Source organism: Rhinolophus ferrumequinum (assembly GCF_004115265.2).
Source record: "Rhinolophus ferrumequinum isolate MPI-CBG mRhiFer1 chromosome 15 unlocalized genomic scaffold, mRhiFer1_v1.p scaffold_54_arrow_ctg1_1, whole genome shotgun sequence".
NCBI classification, from domain to species: domain Eukaryota; kingdom Metazoa; phylum Chordata; class Mammalia; order Chiroptera; family Rhinolophidae; genus Rhinolophus; species Rhinolophus ferrumequinum.
This window is the reverse complement of record NW_022680357.1, coordinates 10,649,671-10,665,584: the sequence shown is the minus strand read 5'-3', so window position 1 is coordinate 10,665,584 and position 15,914 is coordinate 10,649,671. Positions and strand designations below refer to the sequence as shown.

At 49.5% G+C, this 15,914-nt stretch overlaps 1 protein-coding gene across 12 annotated transcripts in view; it reads right to left on the bottom strand.

Moving 5' to 3' along the window:
- CLEC16A (C-type lectin domain containing 16A) overlaps positions 1 to 15,914 on the bottom strand; it is a 193,499-nt gene that overhangs the window by 47,233 nt on the left and 130,352 nt on the right. For all 12 annotated transcript variants that reach the window (XM_033101362.1, XM_033101364.1, XM_033101365.1 and 9 more), the window contains 3 exons: positions 5,955 to 6,106; positions 3,439 to 3,643; positions 1,536 to 1,703 (listed from right to left, as the gene is read on the bottom strand). In XM_033101362.1, the coding sequence (XP_032957253.1) occupies positions 1,536 to 1,703; positions 3,439 to 3,643; positions 5,955 to 6,106 (525 nt within the window). The remainder of the gene's footprint in view (positions 1 to 1,535; positions 1,704 to 3,438; positions 3,644 to 5,954; positions 6,107 to 15,914) is intronic.

The following is a 15,914-nucleotide window of genomic DNA, read 5'->3' as shown; positions in this document are numbered from 1 at the left end:
ATCTCACATGTCACAGCTGAGAACGGGCAGTGCAATTATACAGTCAGTCTCGCAGCCTGAGACTGGTTTTAAGAATGAAAATAGTCACAGGCTGTGGGTGGCAGCGTGGCCCAGTGCACTTCTTCCAGAGTGCATGCTGGGACTACGCATGTCAAGACGAAAAACCTCCCCTTTGACGCGGCACATCCACGGCTGGGAATTTGTCCCTCAGACTCGCGAGATTTGCAGTTACACACAGGTGCCCCGAGGTGTTCCCAGCGACTGGAAATGCTAAACATTGCAGGTGACCCAAGTGTTCATCAATACCAAATGCTCTTAAAGATGTTTTGGTCCATCCATATGACAAAATACTAACAATTAATGAGCGTGAAGTCGATTTACATCTGCTAACAGGTAACGCTGACTTATCACTAAGTGAAAACGGCCAGGCACAGAATCACATATATGGCCTAAACCCCGGTGTAAAAACAGAGAAGCAAAGACATATCTATGACATACAAAGAAACAACATTTCTGGAAGGGTATGTAAGAAATTGTTAAAAGTGGTTACTTCTGAAGCCAAGTAGTCTTACTTTTCATTTTATCATGTCCTGTTTGGACACTTAAAATTTATCATATGCTTATAGTGTAAATATTTCTAACATGAATTAATCAAATCAAAGAACGAAAACAATGAATTGGGATGGAAGGGCTACGAGAACTCTGATTCTGGACAGGTTCTTCGGGCGGAATTTCATTCTTAAATCGATAACTGCTTCTGAAAATATTTTGTAACATTTGTGACTGAAGTTCAAAACCCTCACTGTGGGGGCAGGTTCCGTTGCCCAGGACACTGGGCCAGCTTTCTGCAGTTTTGTAATCATGAGCAAGGTTCTCTTTCGAGGGATGGGGGTGCATATGGATTTACTTAAATCAGATGTGTCAGAGCAGGAAGGGGACAGCCCGCCCGGCCTTCTGGAGAAGCAGTCCTTTCTGCTCCTCCAAGCAGACCTTGAACTTTCTACTCATGCTTCCCTTTTTGGGGGGCGGGAAGGGAAGTTAGAGATGAGCTCTGGTGAACGTAGTTAGAGAGGCTTCCAGATGGGAGACACTGGCAGCCACCCCGTGGGCAGTGGGGCCTTCATCTGAAGTCTCACTTCTTCAGGGGTTTGTTACCGGAACCACACACACTATCTCTTTCTAGTCATCCTGCATGGAGAAGGAAATTACTCTCCCACAACCTCATTACTAATTATCTAAGTATTTCCAAGAAATTTCCAAGAAAGTTCTTAGTCCTCATTCTGAGAAGTTCTTCCACATCCCCAACAAATCTCTGGAAAACCAAACCCAGGCAGCAGAACATCAAAGAGAAAGCCAAGATTTCTTTCTGGGGCTTGTGTTTCATCTTGCGCTACACTTTGATAAATTCTAAGAAACTTATCTGGTGCTTCCAACTGGCTGGATTTCTGAGAAGGGAGAAGCAGCTCAATAGAGAGCAAGTTCTGGAACCCCCACGGGAGCGGGACAAGCGGTGGCGCAGGGTGGGGCTGGCTTACCTGGCACCTTGTCCACAGACGCGAACACAGAGCGCTGCACCGTGGGGTCACTGCTGCCCCGGCGGCACTGGTCATAGAAGCGGAAAGGCAGGTGCTGGGAGGAGGAGGCAGAGCCGAGTCCAAACCCTAGGACTTCGGTCGTTGGCTGGATCGGGAGGTCCAGGAGGGCTACGTTCAAACAAACCCGTGGTCATGGTCAGCACGTGGGACAGAGTGTTGGTGACGAGCCTTTGGTGGGGCGCTCGTAGTTGGCGTGGCCGTGGCCTTTCCAGGCACAGCCCTTGGGTGATACCAAGCAGGAAGCCGGCAGCCTCGAGCTGGGGAGACCCCAAGTCCTGCCTGAGGCTCAAAAAACAGCTGGTTCTGGTAAGGGGTTCAGAAACGGCCGTAGTGCTAGGCTCCACCTCAGGTTCTCAGCTTCCGCACACAAAAGGCCGAGGCTTAGCCTCAGGTGCAGTATCAGACCCCAAGGTACATGGGACCCATCCCGCCCTGAAAGTTCATACACACACACACACGTGTGTGCATGCGTGCACACGCATGGGGAAGAGTGTGAGAGCGAGAAGATCCATGCATAGGCATGTGTATATTTATGAGTGTGTTTATCTGTCACAGTTACTTCCTCCCTTCCATAAACAAATCTCATGATATAGCAATTTGTAGGGGCTTTTTAAAATCAACGGAAGAAATATCAAAGGCATTAGTTCTCACAGCCACTTTATGGCATAATTCTCAATTTTCAAATGAAATATTTAGCTTTCATGCCAGCTCTGAGAAATTGTTTTACATTAAAACAAAAAACAAAAAAAAACGAAAAAGAACCTCTGAAAATAAATCTTAAAAGAAAGGACTGAATGATTTAAGTCACTTTGCACATTACAAAATGCTTCTGTAATGATCTTACAGGCCAAGTTTCAGCTAAGTGAGAAATAAGGTGAGGACTGTATGGGACGCAGACCTGTGCATTCAACGGGGCATGTGCGGGAAATACCAGCATCCAGCCTGTCCAGGAGCCCTGCCCTCCAGTCTTTACTTCTAGGTAATCCCTTGAGAAAGTTCTCCTCCTCCCCCGTGGAAAGCCTCCAGTGACCACAGCAGAATGATCATCAGGTCATTCTTGAACCAAAAGGCGCTTGTGTCTTGAGAAGGACTGTTTATAATTCTAGGAGTTGACAGCAGCCTTTTCCCAAGGAGAATGCCGTGCCTTCCGCCCTGAACAGGACACCCTCATCTCAGTGCCTCTATGTCTAAGAAAGCCGGGGTCTTGCTGACACTGGGCAGCACTGGGACTTCTCACAAATTCTCTGCGATCTCCGTGAAATAAATGTAAGATGACCTCTGATTTCAGAGCTGGGTCATGGCGCCCGCACCAAGCAGGTGGATTCTCATGAGAACAGGGAAGGGGTGGGCTCTGGAGTAGGAAGTTCTGCATTTGGCTTCTTCCAACTAGCTGCTGGTGTGACTTTTGGCAAGTCACCGAGCCTCAGTTTACTTGTTTATAAATGGGCAGAAGAGGCCCTCCTGATCTCAAGGGCTGTTTTAAGGATCAAAGGTGGTGGAGGAACGGGGAAGCATTTGGTAAACGTAAGCTGGAGAACTGACGTGTGGAGTGAGAACAGCTGTCCCACACCGACGCCTGCCTGTTTGTGGCCGCTTGCCTGGTAAGGAGGGCTCTCCTCTCCCAGCCCTAGAAACTCTAGAACTCAGCCAGTTAGGAAGTGGGAAATTCTGAGTGCATTCTCCATTCTCTCAGCAAAACACAATTAATTCCTGAACCCTATGTATCCTCTTCTAGAGGAGTTACGGGAGTTCTCGAGGTCAATGTGAGAAACCGAGCGAACAGCCCCGCGGCTGCTTCTGTCCCGGGGGCCCAGAGGACACTCGGCCAGGGCCAACCACTCACCAGCTATCCTCTGCATCTTCATGCGCCTGGCCTGGATGCGGCCCTTGGCCAGCCGCTGCTTGGCAATGATGCAGCGGATGTGGTCCGAGAAGACGAAGGTGGCCTGGAGGATGGGGAAGGGCTTGGAGTGGGGACTGGATGCAGGCTTGTGGATGATGATATTCAGGGCACGGCTGTCGTCCTCCACCCCGGTCACCTGCATGTCCTGCGGGGGGGGGGGGGCAGGGGGAAAGAAAGTGGCTCGTTAGGTCAAGAGGACGGCGGCTGCTCAGAAGCTGTGGGAGCCACGTCTCATCTACAAGAGGCTTCCCAGTTTCAACTCTGCTTTTGCTCTGAGGAGATCATCAGCGTCCTAAGTCTAAGAGTCGAGGATGGACACAAACCAGACCAGGCCCAGCAGGAGCAGGCAGTGCAGGAAAAGCAGAGCATTCAGAAGCGGGGGGATGCTGGTGTGGTGGTGGTACGGAACCCGAGAGGATTAGAGTCAGCGAGAGAAGAAATGGGCACACCAGCCTTTTGAAGGGGCCCTGGGGAGCCCAACAGTCAAACTCCGACATTCTTCTGAGAAGCCAGTGATAAACCAAAATTCCTATGCCGTCTGGCACGGTCTTAGATATACTGACTCATCTATGGACCAATTTCTTCCTTGTTTCTCTTAAGAACGTGGCATCTTTGGCACCTATTAGTATGTCTCTGAAGAATTCCTGGCGCCTAATGAAAAAGCTAACTCCGAGAAAGAGAAGGGAGGGCCACTTAGCAGACCTGAAGACAGCTACGTTTGAAAGGTGCAGAAAGAACTCACGCATAGCAAGTGTAACAAGGATGAATCCAATGTAAAACCTCTGAATGGATTCTGTGTAATCTGCTTCCCACAAAGGTTTGAGCTGATTTAAGATAAAAGTCCGAGACAGGAGATAGACGTGAATGGCAGATGTGAAAGGGAGGCAGAAACAATACTGAAAAGGGCTCATGAAGTAGAGGTAGGTGTTCAAAGGCATTCAATCTGGCACGGGCTGTTTGGAAATAACACCTGCCTCGAAATGATATAGTGGGGATTAGGTGAGATAGTCTGCATTTAAAAAAGAGAGGCTGGCACATAGTAACGGCCTGACAAATAGTGGCTATTGGAAGACGACCAAAAGAAAAGGTTTATGTGGCTTTCATTGTCTGATAGAGGACATATATTAATCCTTCGAGGGAGAAAAACACTTTCCTGACACTAAATTCTAAAGGAAATTGATCATAAGCCTAGATAAATAAGAAGCACTAAGTCACCTAATGGACAATCGCTTATATGGAAGTCTTTTTATAAATGAAAGATTCTTCATATAGTTGTTTCTCACATCACTCTCGGTAAAAGACACTTTTTTTCTTTTTTTAAATGGAAAGATCTTTAAAAAGAGGAGGCTGGGGAAAAGTTGCAACAGCATCTTCAAACACATGGGTCGTTCTCTCAGAGAGCGGCATGCTGCCAGCAGGTCACATTGTGCAGAGGTGGAGGTGGGTCAGCCTGAGCGTGGCACTGCCAGTACCCAGGACTGCCCAGCAAGGAAAAGCACTGCCTCAGAACGGGGCCAGTCTCAGGCCTGGACGGGTTTGCTGGACACCCAGGGACTGGGGGTCTGATGGGAGGTGTGACCTAGGAGGCTGTTTTCAACTCTTTGGTGTCTAGGCTTTGTTCAATCAACCAGCTGGCATTAGTCACTCATCATAGAGACAAACGTGGAGAAAACCCAAGCCCTGACTTGGCTTCTGGCACTTTAGATTCCAGCGCTGCTGGAGAGGAGGTGAGGACAAGGGAACTCTCACACACTGCCGGCGGCAACCATCATTTTAGATAGGATTTGGCAGCGTCTATGAACACTGAAAAGAGGCACGCCCCAACTTCTTGGGATCTGCCTCGGGAAACCCCTGCCCAGGTGCACAAGGAAATAAGGTTAATTCTGTTCATGGCAGCACTGTTTGTAAAGGTAAAAAAGCTAGAAACAGCCACAGGGCACTGGCTGGCTAACTATGCCTTGGTATCTTCAGGCAGCAGTTAAAAGAATACCAGTAAATCTGCATATGCAAACATGGTCAGCTCTCCAAGTCACAGGTTGAGTGCAAAAAGCAAAGTGGAGAATACGTTCAAGTGACACTAGAAAAAATATGCACACATAACCCCTCTCAAGTATATGTGCACAATTTTTAGAAACAGTACAAGTAGTTATATTTATATATGCATTTCGCAGAGAACCAGATCTGGAAGGATTACTGATCATGGGAGGAGGGAAGTATGAGAATTGGGTTTTGGTCAAAGAGGACTTGGCCTGTATCTGTGAGATATTTTAACTTTTTCAATGATAATCTGTTCCTGCAACCCTCATGTCATTAGAAAGTAACTGTAAAAATAAAACATAAAATAAAACATACAGAAAAGGGAATTGTCAAGATACTTCCGTGTGTGTGTGTGTGTGTGTGTGTGTGTGTTTGCACAGCCACCCGAGAAGCGCTTCTGGAGTTCTTGGCTGTCGTACCTGCAGGAGGCCAGCGAACTTGACCACTCCCCAGCCAAGCCTGGACACGTCGGGCTCCACCAAACTCATCTGGTAAATATCCACAGCCAGGAACCGCTGGACCATGCCGCCATCCTTGGTGATCACCGTGCATGCGATCAGGTCGCTGTTGTCTGGGAGGGAGGGGACAGAGAGCAAAATGAGCGCCGTCTGGCTGCCCAGCCCAATGGAGACACTCAAGCTGACTCGTGTTCTGCCGGGCGGCAGAGCCCAGTGGTCAGAGCCCAGCCTTGGAGTCATACACACACCTGGGCCTGACTGCCCCCTCTGAGCCACACTGGGCAACTGACTTTACTTCTCTGGGCTTCAGAGTTCTCCTCCGAAAAACGGGGATCCGGTCCATCCCTCTCAAAGCTCTATTTTGAAGACTGACTGATACAGAGTACATAAAGCATTAGTGCGATGTTTGCTGAACAGTAGGTGCTCAAACTGGAGCCAAACACACACACACACACCACAACAAACTGAGAATCTCAGTTTGCAGACCATTAGAGGTTTATACTGCGATGGTGTCGGCCTAGATTAGCTGAAGACAGCGCGAGTTCCCTGCTCCCTTGTAGAACCACCAGGCCCTCAAGCTGGTGCCTGGCAGTTTAGAGCCAAGCTCTGCACTAAATGGTGTGTGATCCCGGGCAATGCACTCGGCCCGTCCAAACTACGGTTTTCCGTCTGTAAAATGGGAATGATGTCCCTACCATGAGATGTTTGGTGCATTAAATGAGAACAGGCAGGTAAAGCATTTGGCCTGGGGTCCTCAGCGTAGGCCAGGTCCCTTTTCGTACATGCAAGTTCTCCCCAAATCTGATGTCTCATTTAGTGCCTGTCCTGATGGCGATGAAATCACCATAGTAACACAGGACCATTCAATCTACTGTCTCCTCTGACTTCCGTCCGCTACATGTTTTAAAAGAAACAGCAGAACCAGGAAACAACCTAAATGCCCCCAAATGGGGGAACAGTTTGAGTATGATTTTTTTCCCCCATCACACGGAAAATTATATACCCATTTAAAACTTATGTTTAACCAAACTGTGAACAGTGGTTAACTATGGGGAGGGAAGTGAGAATTAGGGGTGGGAGTGTGTGTGTGTGTGTGAGGTTGGCAGGGGGAGGGGGAATATCAACAGGAGAACTTAATTTTTACTCTACATGCAACTGGATAGCTTGAAATTATTTGAAAATGAGAAAGTATTCAAGGTGTACTTTTGAAATACACATTAAAAACCCAAGTAAAAAATCCTGTTGACAAATAACTGCAATGACATTGGAAAAGACATTAAAATTTTAAATGAAAAAGAGGGTAACAACATTCTTATTATGATCTTGATATGTTAAAAGAAAAAAGATATCTCGACAAAGAAATACAAGGGCAGAGAAAGATATTAAAATCTTAAGTCTCCGATGAGAAGAATGGAAGGTAGTTTGCTTTATTGAGGTATAATTTATGTATCATAAAATTCACCCATTTTAAGTATCTAGTTTGACTTTTAGTGGCGCATTACTACATTCTATTTGTAAAACACTTTAATCATGCCACTGTAACCTAGTATCTGACTTACATTTATTGGGGGGAGCAATTACACAGATGGTATCAATTCTGGCCCCAAACACATGCGATAACAAACTTCGACGCAGGCATTCGCCAAGGTCTCCGGCCGCCACTTTTACTTTTTTATTTAGATCTAAGGGATGACAGATAAATTTCTCCTCTCTCGGCACTACCTCCTCCAACACACCTCCGTTTAACCCTCTGAGAGCATGATCTATCTGGAATTCTGACTTTATGGGGATGTCATCCCGTCCATCTTCCTTTCCAGGCCTGTGTTTCTTCTCCCCACCTAGGGTACCCAGATGCCCCCGTGGCAAATACCACCACCAGACAGGCTTAACTCTGTGGACTGGGCTTCCTTATTATCCGGGGCAAGAATCTTCCTCCCTTCCTCAATAATCCAGTTTTTAAAAAAGATTTTTAAAAACTATTTCATCGAGCATTTCTAGTCCGTACTGGAAGGCACCTAGTCTTCTGTAGCATCAGAAATGCAAGTCATCATTTTCATTCTTTCAAACATTTTCTTTGTGGTAGGTAGAGTTTATTTTCTTTACCCAATACTTAAGACATGCTCCTCCATGGGAATCTTTTCCTTTTTAAAAATAGAAAAGCAAAGCAAATGAATATAGGGTGCTTTTCCTTTCCTTTTGTTCCTTTATCTTTCTCTTCCCGCTCCGCTCCCCAGCTCTCTAAACAGGACAACTCTGCCTCCTTTTTTCCCACATTCACAAAGGGTGTGCCCTGGGAAAGCAGGCACAGCCATAGGTGTTGGTGTCAGTGGCGTGTGTATCATGATAGTGGGGTTTGTCAGCCCCCTCATAAAGCCCAGCGGCCTCAGGGGCTTGGGGCGAAGGGGGAAGACCTACCACCTCTGCCACAAAGAACAAAAAAAGGAAGAACCAAACCCCAAAGCGGAACAACTTTCAGCAGTGCAATTGAGACATCAAAGCCCCGTGAGAGAGTTCATAAGAAAACTAAAAGCAACAGTTACTGTGAGACAGGACTGAGAGGGAATGAGCCCTGGCTTTTCAGAATGGGTGGGGCAGTTATGGAGAAATACAGCAGATTCCAAGGACTAAAGAGCAGGGCGTATCCTTCAGGAAACCAACGGGGACGCTGGTTGGGGCGGCTCCTTTGTGAGCCTCTCAATGTCATTTTAGGGAACTCCTTCGCCACCTTGGCCCCCGGCCCTCAGCTGGCTGCTCCGTCCTGGAGGAGAGGGGTTGTCTGGTGACCTTGCGATGGCCTCGGTATCCTGGACAGAGGAAGACCCAGGAGAGAGCTGCTGAACGGAACCCAGTTCTGCCCACAGTCTGTCCTCGGACTGCTGCCTCCTTGCAGGCACCTGTGGATGTCACTGTGAGACAGGGGGAGCCATGCCAGGGGCTGAGGCACCCGGAGGGATTCGGACACATGGGAGGACTGCAACCTGGCGTGTGTGGCAGTCTCACGAGCCTCCCTGCCTCCTCTCAGGAGGGGTCTGTGCTGGGAGGAGGCCAGTGTAAGGGACAGGTCATCCATCACTGCCCACACCTCGCCGCCCACCTGAATCTCCCACCAACCTCACTTCCAAAGGGGTGGGGCCTAGCATGCCATAGGATTTCTTCAAAAAGAAATAAAGATCGATACATACAAATAAATAAATATAAGGTTGATAAACTAACGCCATCAAAATGAAAATGTAACTCCTGTATAACAAAATATTTTATATTATAAATAAACAGACTAGGAGGAATATTCGCAAGATATCTTTAAGAAGTAAAAGATGAATAAAGCAGTAAATGTGAAGGGCCCCCACAGGCCACTCACAGGCAAGAGAATGGGGACAGCCAGAAAACACACACAAAGGTGCTTATCCTCGTGAGAAGTCAGGAAACAAAACAAGTTACCATCTTCTACCCGTCGGATTGGCAAAAACAAAAATGCCTGATGACAGCAGGTACTGGTGAGGCCAAAGAAGAGCTGACATTCTCAAACACTGCTAGGAGGACAAGCAATTAACATAGCCACTTTGAAGGGCAAATTAGCATTATTTATTAAAACTGAAAGTTTCACACTGTATGACCTGGCAGTTGGTATGTTCCTAAGAAAAACGCACTTGTGGGCCAAGAGCCACGAACAAAGATGTTGACGGCAGGATCCGGGTCTATCATGTCCAGTAACAGAGGAAAGCTTAAAAAAATGTGTACGTTCACTCAGTGCAAAGCCATATGGCAACGACAAGGAATGAGTTAAGACCTCTAGCTGTTTCAAGAGCACACTGTGGAGTGGAAAAAGCAATTTGCAGCATGACACACGCAGTGCAACACAATTCGTGTAAAATGAGATCACACAAAACGATACTATGTGTTTTCTGCGGGTTCCAGCATGTGGATGTACAAGCAAAGTTTAAGAAACTGGTGGGTGCCCAGTGATACCTGTTTAGGGTGAAGGAGCTGGGATTGAGGCTGCGGGGTCAAGGTCATTTTAGTTATTATGCTACGTTCTCATTTTCCAAAGGGAAAAGAGGTATATTATGTGGGTATTTAAAACTAAATAAAGAAAAAAGTGATCCTCTTTCCACACTCGGACACAAAGGGTCTCAGGTCCTCCAGGGGCCCAGCCAGTCCAGGGTCCAGGGGAAGCAATGCGGGGCCACGCTGGCTCTGCCTGACCCCAAGGCGGCGACAGTCATCTCAGAAGGGCTGTGGCAAGAAGCTGAGAGCTCTCCCATGGCACCTCTTGGGACACAGGCACGCATGATTCCAAATCAGCCAGGCGTGTGAGCTAAAGAGCTCCGGCACCCAGTTCAACAAACGCGTGGGTGCCAGGCTGCACTAGGGAACCAGACCCAGAAGAAGGCGGCTTGGCCCTGCCATAAGAGGCTCCAGGGCCGGCGGGGACGCTAAACACCGAGCAGACCAAGTCTCCATCCAGGCACCGACGGGCGGAGCAGGAGGGACGACACACGTCACCATTGCGCGCCAGGGCCACCAAGCTGTGGTGTGCCTCTCAGCGGAACCTCACTCCCGGGACAGGTGATGTGTTCCCCTACACCTGGGCACTGCCTTTGTTGCATTTATTTGAAAGAGGAGATAATTTGACATTTTATTTGAAAATATTAAGCTTACCAATCTCTTTGAATAGATAACACCTTCATATGTTCACATTTAAAAAGGTGTTGACATTTTACACAGCTGACCTTACGTCTCCGTCCGCCCCAGAGGCAACCCCTGTGCAGATTTCTTGTTATCCATCCACGATGCATTTCTGAGTATATGTGTAGCTATGAGAATTCCTTACAACAAATAAGGTGACCGTGAAAATAGATTTAAAAGACCATTTTATTAAATTATAGCCTAATGCCGCTCTTTTGATAAAAAGGGCACCCCAAGAGTTAGAGAAGTTCTAAGATAAACGAGTATTCATCGCAGACTTTCTCCTTGACGTACCAGAAAGGACCAGAAAGGCACTGAAATGGGTTTTCTTATGGACTGTACTTTGCAAAGACGGCCACAGCAGCACCGCCCACCCTGTGCTCTCTTACAGTGTGAGCTTGACTCTCCTCCCACTGAGTGGTGGCGCGTCTGTGTCCTTTGTCCTTGAAACTGGGTGGGCCTCTATGGTTGCACAGACCAACAGAGTACAGTGGAAGTAATCCTACGTGATTTCTGAGGCAAGGTCATAAAAATGCTCTTGGAACCTACCCACCATGCTGGCAGGAGACCCAAGCAGCCATGGAGACACCCACGGAGAGAAGCCAAGGGCCCAGGCCCGCTGCCAGCCCCAAGCTGCCAGCCCTCAGTTGACCCTCTAGTTCCCAGCTAAGCCACTCCAGCAGATGCCATGTGCAGTAGAGATGCGCTAGCCCCACCGAGCCCTGGGCACATTACAGATCCGTGAGCAAAATGAATGACTTGCAGTTGTTCTAAGTCACTAAATTTTAACATGGTTTGTTACTTAGAAATAGAGAATGTCAACAGTGACTTACTGTAATGTAGGGCTAACACTATTTCAGCACCACCCAGGACTGCTGGGTGGAAGACTGGCCTGGACAAACAGCTCAGGGCTGGTGATTTGGGATGTCCGAGAGGTCCTGCAGTGTTTAGCAGAACGAAGGAAAAGGAGTGTAGCCATTTTCCAACAGAAGTTTAAGATGCTGGAGAGAGGAGGAGAAAAGGAAAAAGCATGAAAGAGCCGCTTGACCATGAAGTGCAGAATCAGGGCACTTTGGCCTGGAAAAAGCATCTTGGGCTTTGGAGCTACGGAGACCTGGGTTCAAATCACAGCTCTGCCATTAATAACTTGTGACCCTGGACAGACGACCTTCTCCTCTGAGTCTCAGGTTCCTTGCTTATAAAACCAAGACCTAACTCCTTGCAGGACCCTTGAGGGGATTTGAGAGGCCTGGGGCTGCAGCACAGACAGGAGCTGTGTGGTCTCCACCGATAGTGGCTGTTGCTGGAAACCTCCTGGCATTTTGGAGCCATGAGTCTCTAGTCAGAAGCCTTCTGCTTGGGGTAAAGTCATGCTTTCTGAATGCAGGCTCAAGACTAAGCAAGGCTGTGGGAAAAAAATGCACCATGGGTTTTGGGTGTTCCTCAGAACTCCTATGGGCTCATGGGCAGTGAGTTACGCGGTCCCTGGCCTCTCCGAGAGGCCCCCCAAGCCCACATCTGTGGTTGCCCCACCCACCTACTCTCCAGCACATCTACCCGTCTTAGCCCCCACTGCACCCCGATGCCAGCCAGGCTCCAATGCCCCCATCAGCTCCCTCCTTCCTGCTTGAAGCCTGCTCCCTGTCTCGCGGGCAGCCCCAAGGAGGTAGGGCCCTGAGCGGTCTCACTCACTGCTGCACCCCTAGGAGGGGGCCTGCGCAGTAGCAGGTGCTGAAGATGTATTTGTCACGGGATGGAGGGATGCTCATGTCATCTGGTCCTCCCGTTCTGAGGCCGAGGACTTCTCCACCAGCGGTCCTGTCAGCTCCTGGGCTGCAGCCTTCCTCCAGAGCTCCCTTTGACAGGCTGCAGCTCATTACTGAGCAATAACTGGGGCTGATTGACTTTTGCTGTATGTAAATGATCCCTTCGTAATAAAATACGGGTGCCAATACCGTGATTTAATTCTTGGCGTTGGCGGCTCCACATACATTTAGAATGGAAGTCTTTATCCTCACAGTGAGATTGCAGGCCAGCTGAGTGAGTCCCAGCGCTTTGAAACCCGATACCAATACTGCAAGCTTAGAGCGATTCCTGGACTGCCACCACAGCTGGAGTCCAGATCAGTGGCTCTGTAAACACCGCAGGCTTTCAGGCACCCTGGGCACATGTGCGCCCTTGCCCCTCCCTGCATCCAAAAGCAGACTGTGTTCCTACTGCAGGGACCCCCAGGCCTGCCAGGGAGAGTGAGGGAGGCTGCAGTGGCCTGTGGCCCTCTCAGGGCGAGCTAAAACAGTGGGCTCACTGCCTTTCCTGGAGTTGGTAGCCCTGTCCTGCGGGCATCTGGTGCCACTGGGGCTTTGGTTCTCTAAAGCCACGTACAGAAAGATGGGTAGGACTGAGTTTTGGGGTGGGACGCCCCTGCCAGCCCCCAGCAGTTTATGACTGCTGCCGACACCATGACCAACCTCTATCGAGTGCTTCTGGGCGCCAGGAGCTGAGCCCCCACCTGACAGGTTCAGATCCTATGAGATGAGATGCTTCACTGATTCCAGAGGACAAAACTACAGAGGTCAAGTAACTTCCCCAAGGACACACAACCGATGACGATGTGGTGCCGTACGGAGCCAGAGCGAATGTGTGCCGACCGTCCTGGACAAGCTGATGGTAACCTGGGCTCCAGTTCTCTGGATGGGGCCCGAGAGAGAGGACCGTCCCTCTTTCCCTCAGAGATGGGGGCAACCCCCATCCCCGCTGGCCGGTTCTGGCAGGGGGACAGTCACATGACCCAAGCTCGCAGGAGGCAGTCTCCAGGGGGTTTGATGTCCCGGTGGTTAACGCCTGAAGCCACCTGCGTGCTGTTCGGCTGCCCCTGGCAAGGGGCCTCCCTTCACTGGGCACCTGGGGGCCCCTCCCAGCAGCGCACTGACTGGGAGCAAACAGGCAGATCCCCTGCCCTCACTGAGCCTTCAGATCATGGACAGATGGCAGCCCTCTGGAGCTGTCCGACCCTGGGAATGAGCTGTGTGACAGAGGAGGGACCCTGTGGTACTACATAAAGCCTTGACAGTGACTCCAGGGAGAACCAGCCTGGCATGGCTCCCGGTGACAGAATGCAGCTGAGGGGAGAGGCCCTCACTGACCAGTCATGCACGGCTGGGAAGTGACTGATGAATCATCGGCTTTCTGGGGGAGAGCAGGCCGGGTCTGGAGGGGAGCGGCAGGCACACAGGCAGCACGAGGCCGTCCATCAGCAGCCCAGGGGGAAAGTGCAATCCATCTCCCGAATGTCACCACTCTATCAATAGCCACTACAAGAATGAAAACGATCGCTGTTCTGGGGCGTACGAAAGTGACTCACACACGTTTCTTTGGGTGAAAGGTAGCTTCCTTCTCAAAGCTACGCCGAGTGCTTTGAGAAGGAAGGTTTGTGCCGCCTCAAATGTAACGCAGCAGCGCTCGGGCGACAGGGAGCCTGGTAAATTCTGCAGACCCACCCCAGGAGAATGGTCTTGTACCCGCGACACTCAGACCTTCTCAAGCCTGATTACACGAGGGGGAGACTCCATGCACGGCGTGTGATATTCCCAAGTCAAAAGATCCACTCGCTGCCACTCAGGGTGTGAACCAGCGCACTGAATTAGCTTGGCTGCTTCTCCTGACGGTCAAATCAATCCTTCAGAGAAAATTAAGTAACCATTTCTCCATCAACCCAGCAACAGCTTATGGGCTATTTGCTGCAAGTAGCAATCAATTACTCTGTCTTCTCTGAAGCTCCCTAAAGCTTTCCTTCCAGTACAGCACGGGGGCAGGTGTAAAGTGCAACATTTCCTGGATGGACAGCAGGTCTTGTCACATTTCTACTGCCCGGCACAGAGTCCGGCCCCTCCAAGAATAAAGGAGAATACATATCGGTGTTGTTTCTCAGATTTATAAGGGGACCAGCAATTAGGGATGGAGATATTAGGATATGGGCTGAAATCCTGTCACCCAGGGAAACTGCGACCTAGTGCTCAATTCCACGACTTCAACCAAGATCATGGGGGCTGCCCCAAAAGCTGCCACACTGGCGACCTGGCCCTCGGCCTCCTCTTCACCTGCCCCCACCCAGAGTGCCGAGAGCTGCACAGTATCCGAACACATTCCAACACCACTTCCCCACCTGTCACTACAGCTCGAAATGCAGGGGAACCATGCAGGGGACAGTCACCAGCCAGGCCTGGAGTTGAGCTGTAGCCCTGCCACTCTCCAGTTGTGTTGACCCTGGGCACGTGACTTCCCTTCTGTTGCAGGCCAGGGAAATAAAATGACCAATGAGTTTATGGCTCTACTTCATGATATGCCTGATGATGTAGTTAGGAGGAAGCGTACTGATATCAGCAATTTACTTTGCAACGCACACAAAAAAAAAGGGAGAAAAGAACAGATGGGTTGATGGCTGAATAGAGGGGCAGATATGTGAGAGAACTAGTAAATTGCTAGTGGGGAAATGTAGATGGTGGGTATAAGGGTGTTCACTGTACAGCTCATTGCATGCTTGAAATTTTCCAAAATAAAATGTTGCGGGGAGAACTGACTTCCTAGGGTTGTTGTGAAAGTCACACAAGCACACAGCAGTGTGCATGCCACACAGGGGCTGGGCAATCCATGGCACCTGCCATTGATTACTATTGATTCCCTGACCTTTAGAGCACAGTTTTGTGTGAGTAGCTACAGGATACCTTTGCTATGAAAATCTACTTGGTTCCTGAGTTTGAGCAGCAGGAATTTTAACAGGAAGACTTCGGATGTGAGAGCTACCCGTAAGTGCTCTTTCTAGCATCTGTTAACCTTGCAGAATCTTAACATCACCCAGTGGCTTCCTGTGCCACTAAGGACACTGTATCAACCCTCACTTTGTTGGTATGGATGGGTAAGTCTGTCATTTGTTCATCCAGCAATTTTTCAAGCAGTCACTGTGCGATGGCACCACTGTGCCGTGGTGCCTGTGCAACGACCCAGCTCAACACCTACCTGGAGGGAGGGAGGGCACAGCTGCCGTGTTCAGGAGAGGAGCCTAAGGACTGGGGAGGCCAGGTGCCTTGTCCATCCAAGAGCCCACAGACTGGGGACAGCGCTAGACTTGGGCTCAGTGCTACCTGCTTCCAGAGGAGGGGTTTTCCACGGCTACTTCCTCCCTCTTGCTTGAAACACACATGCCACCACTAGTAAAATAACGTGGCTGATTTTCACAAG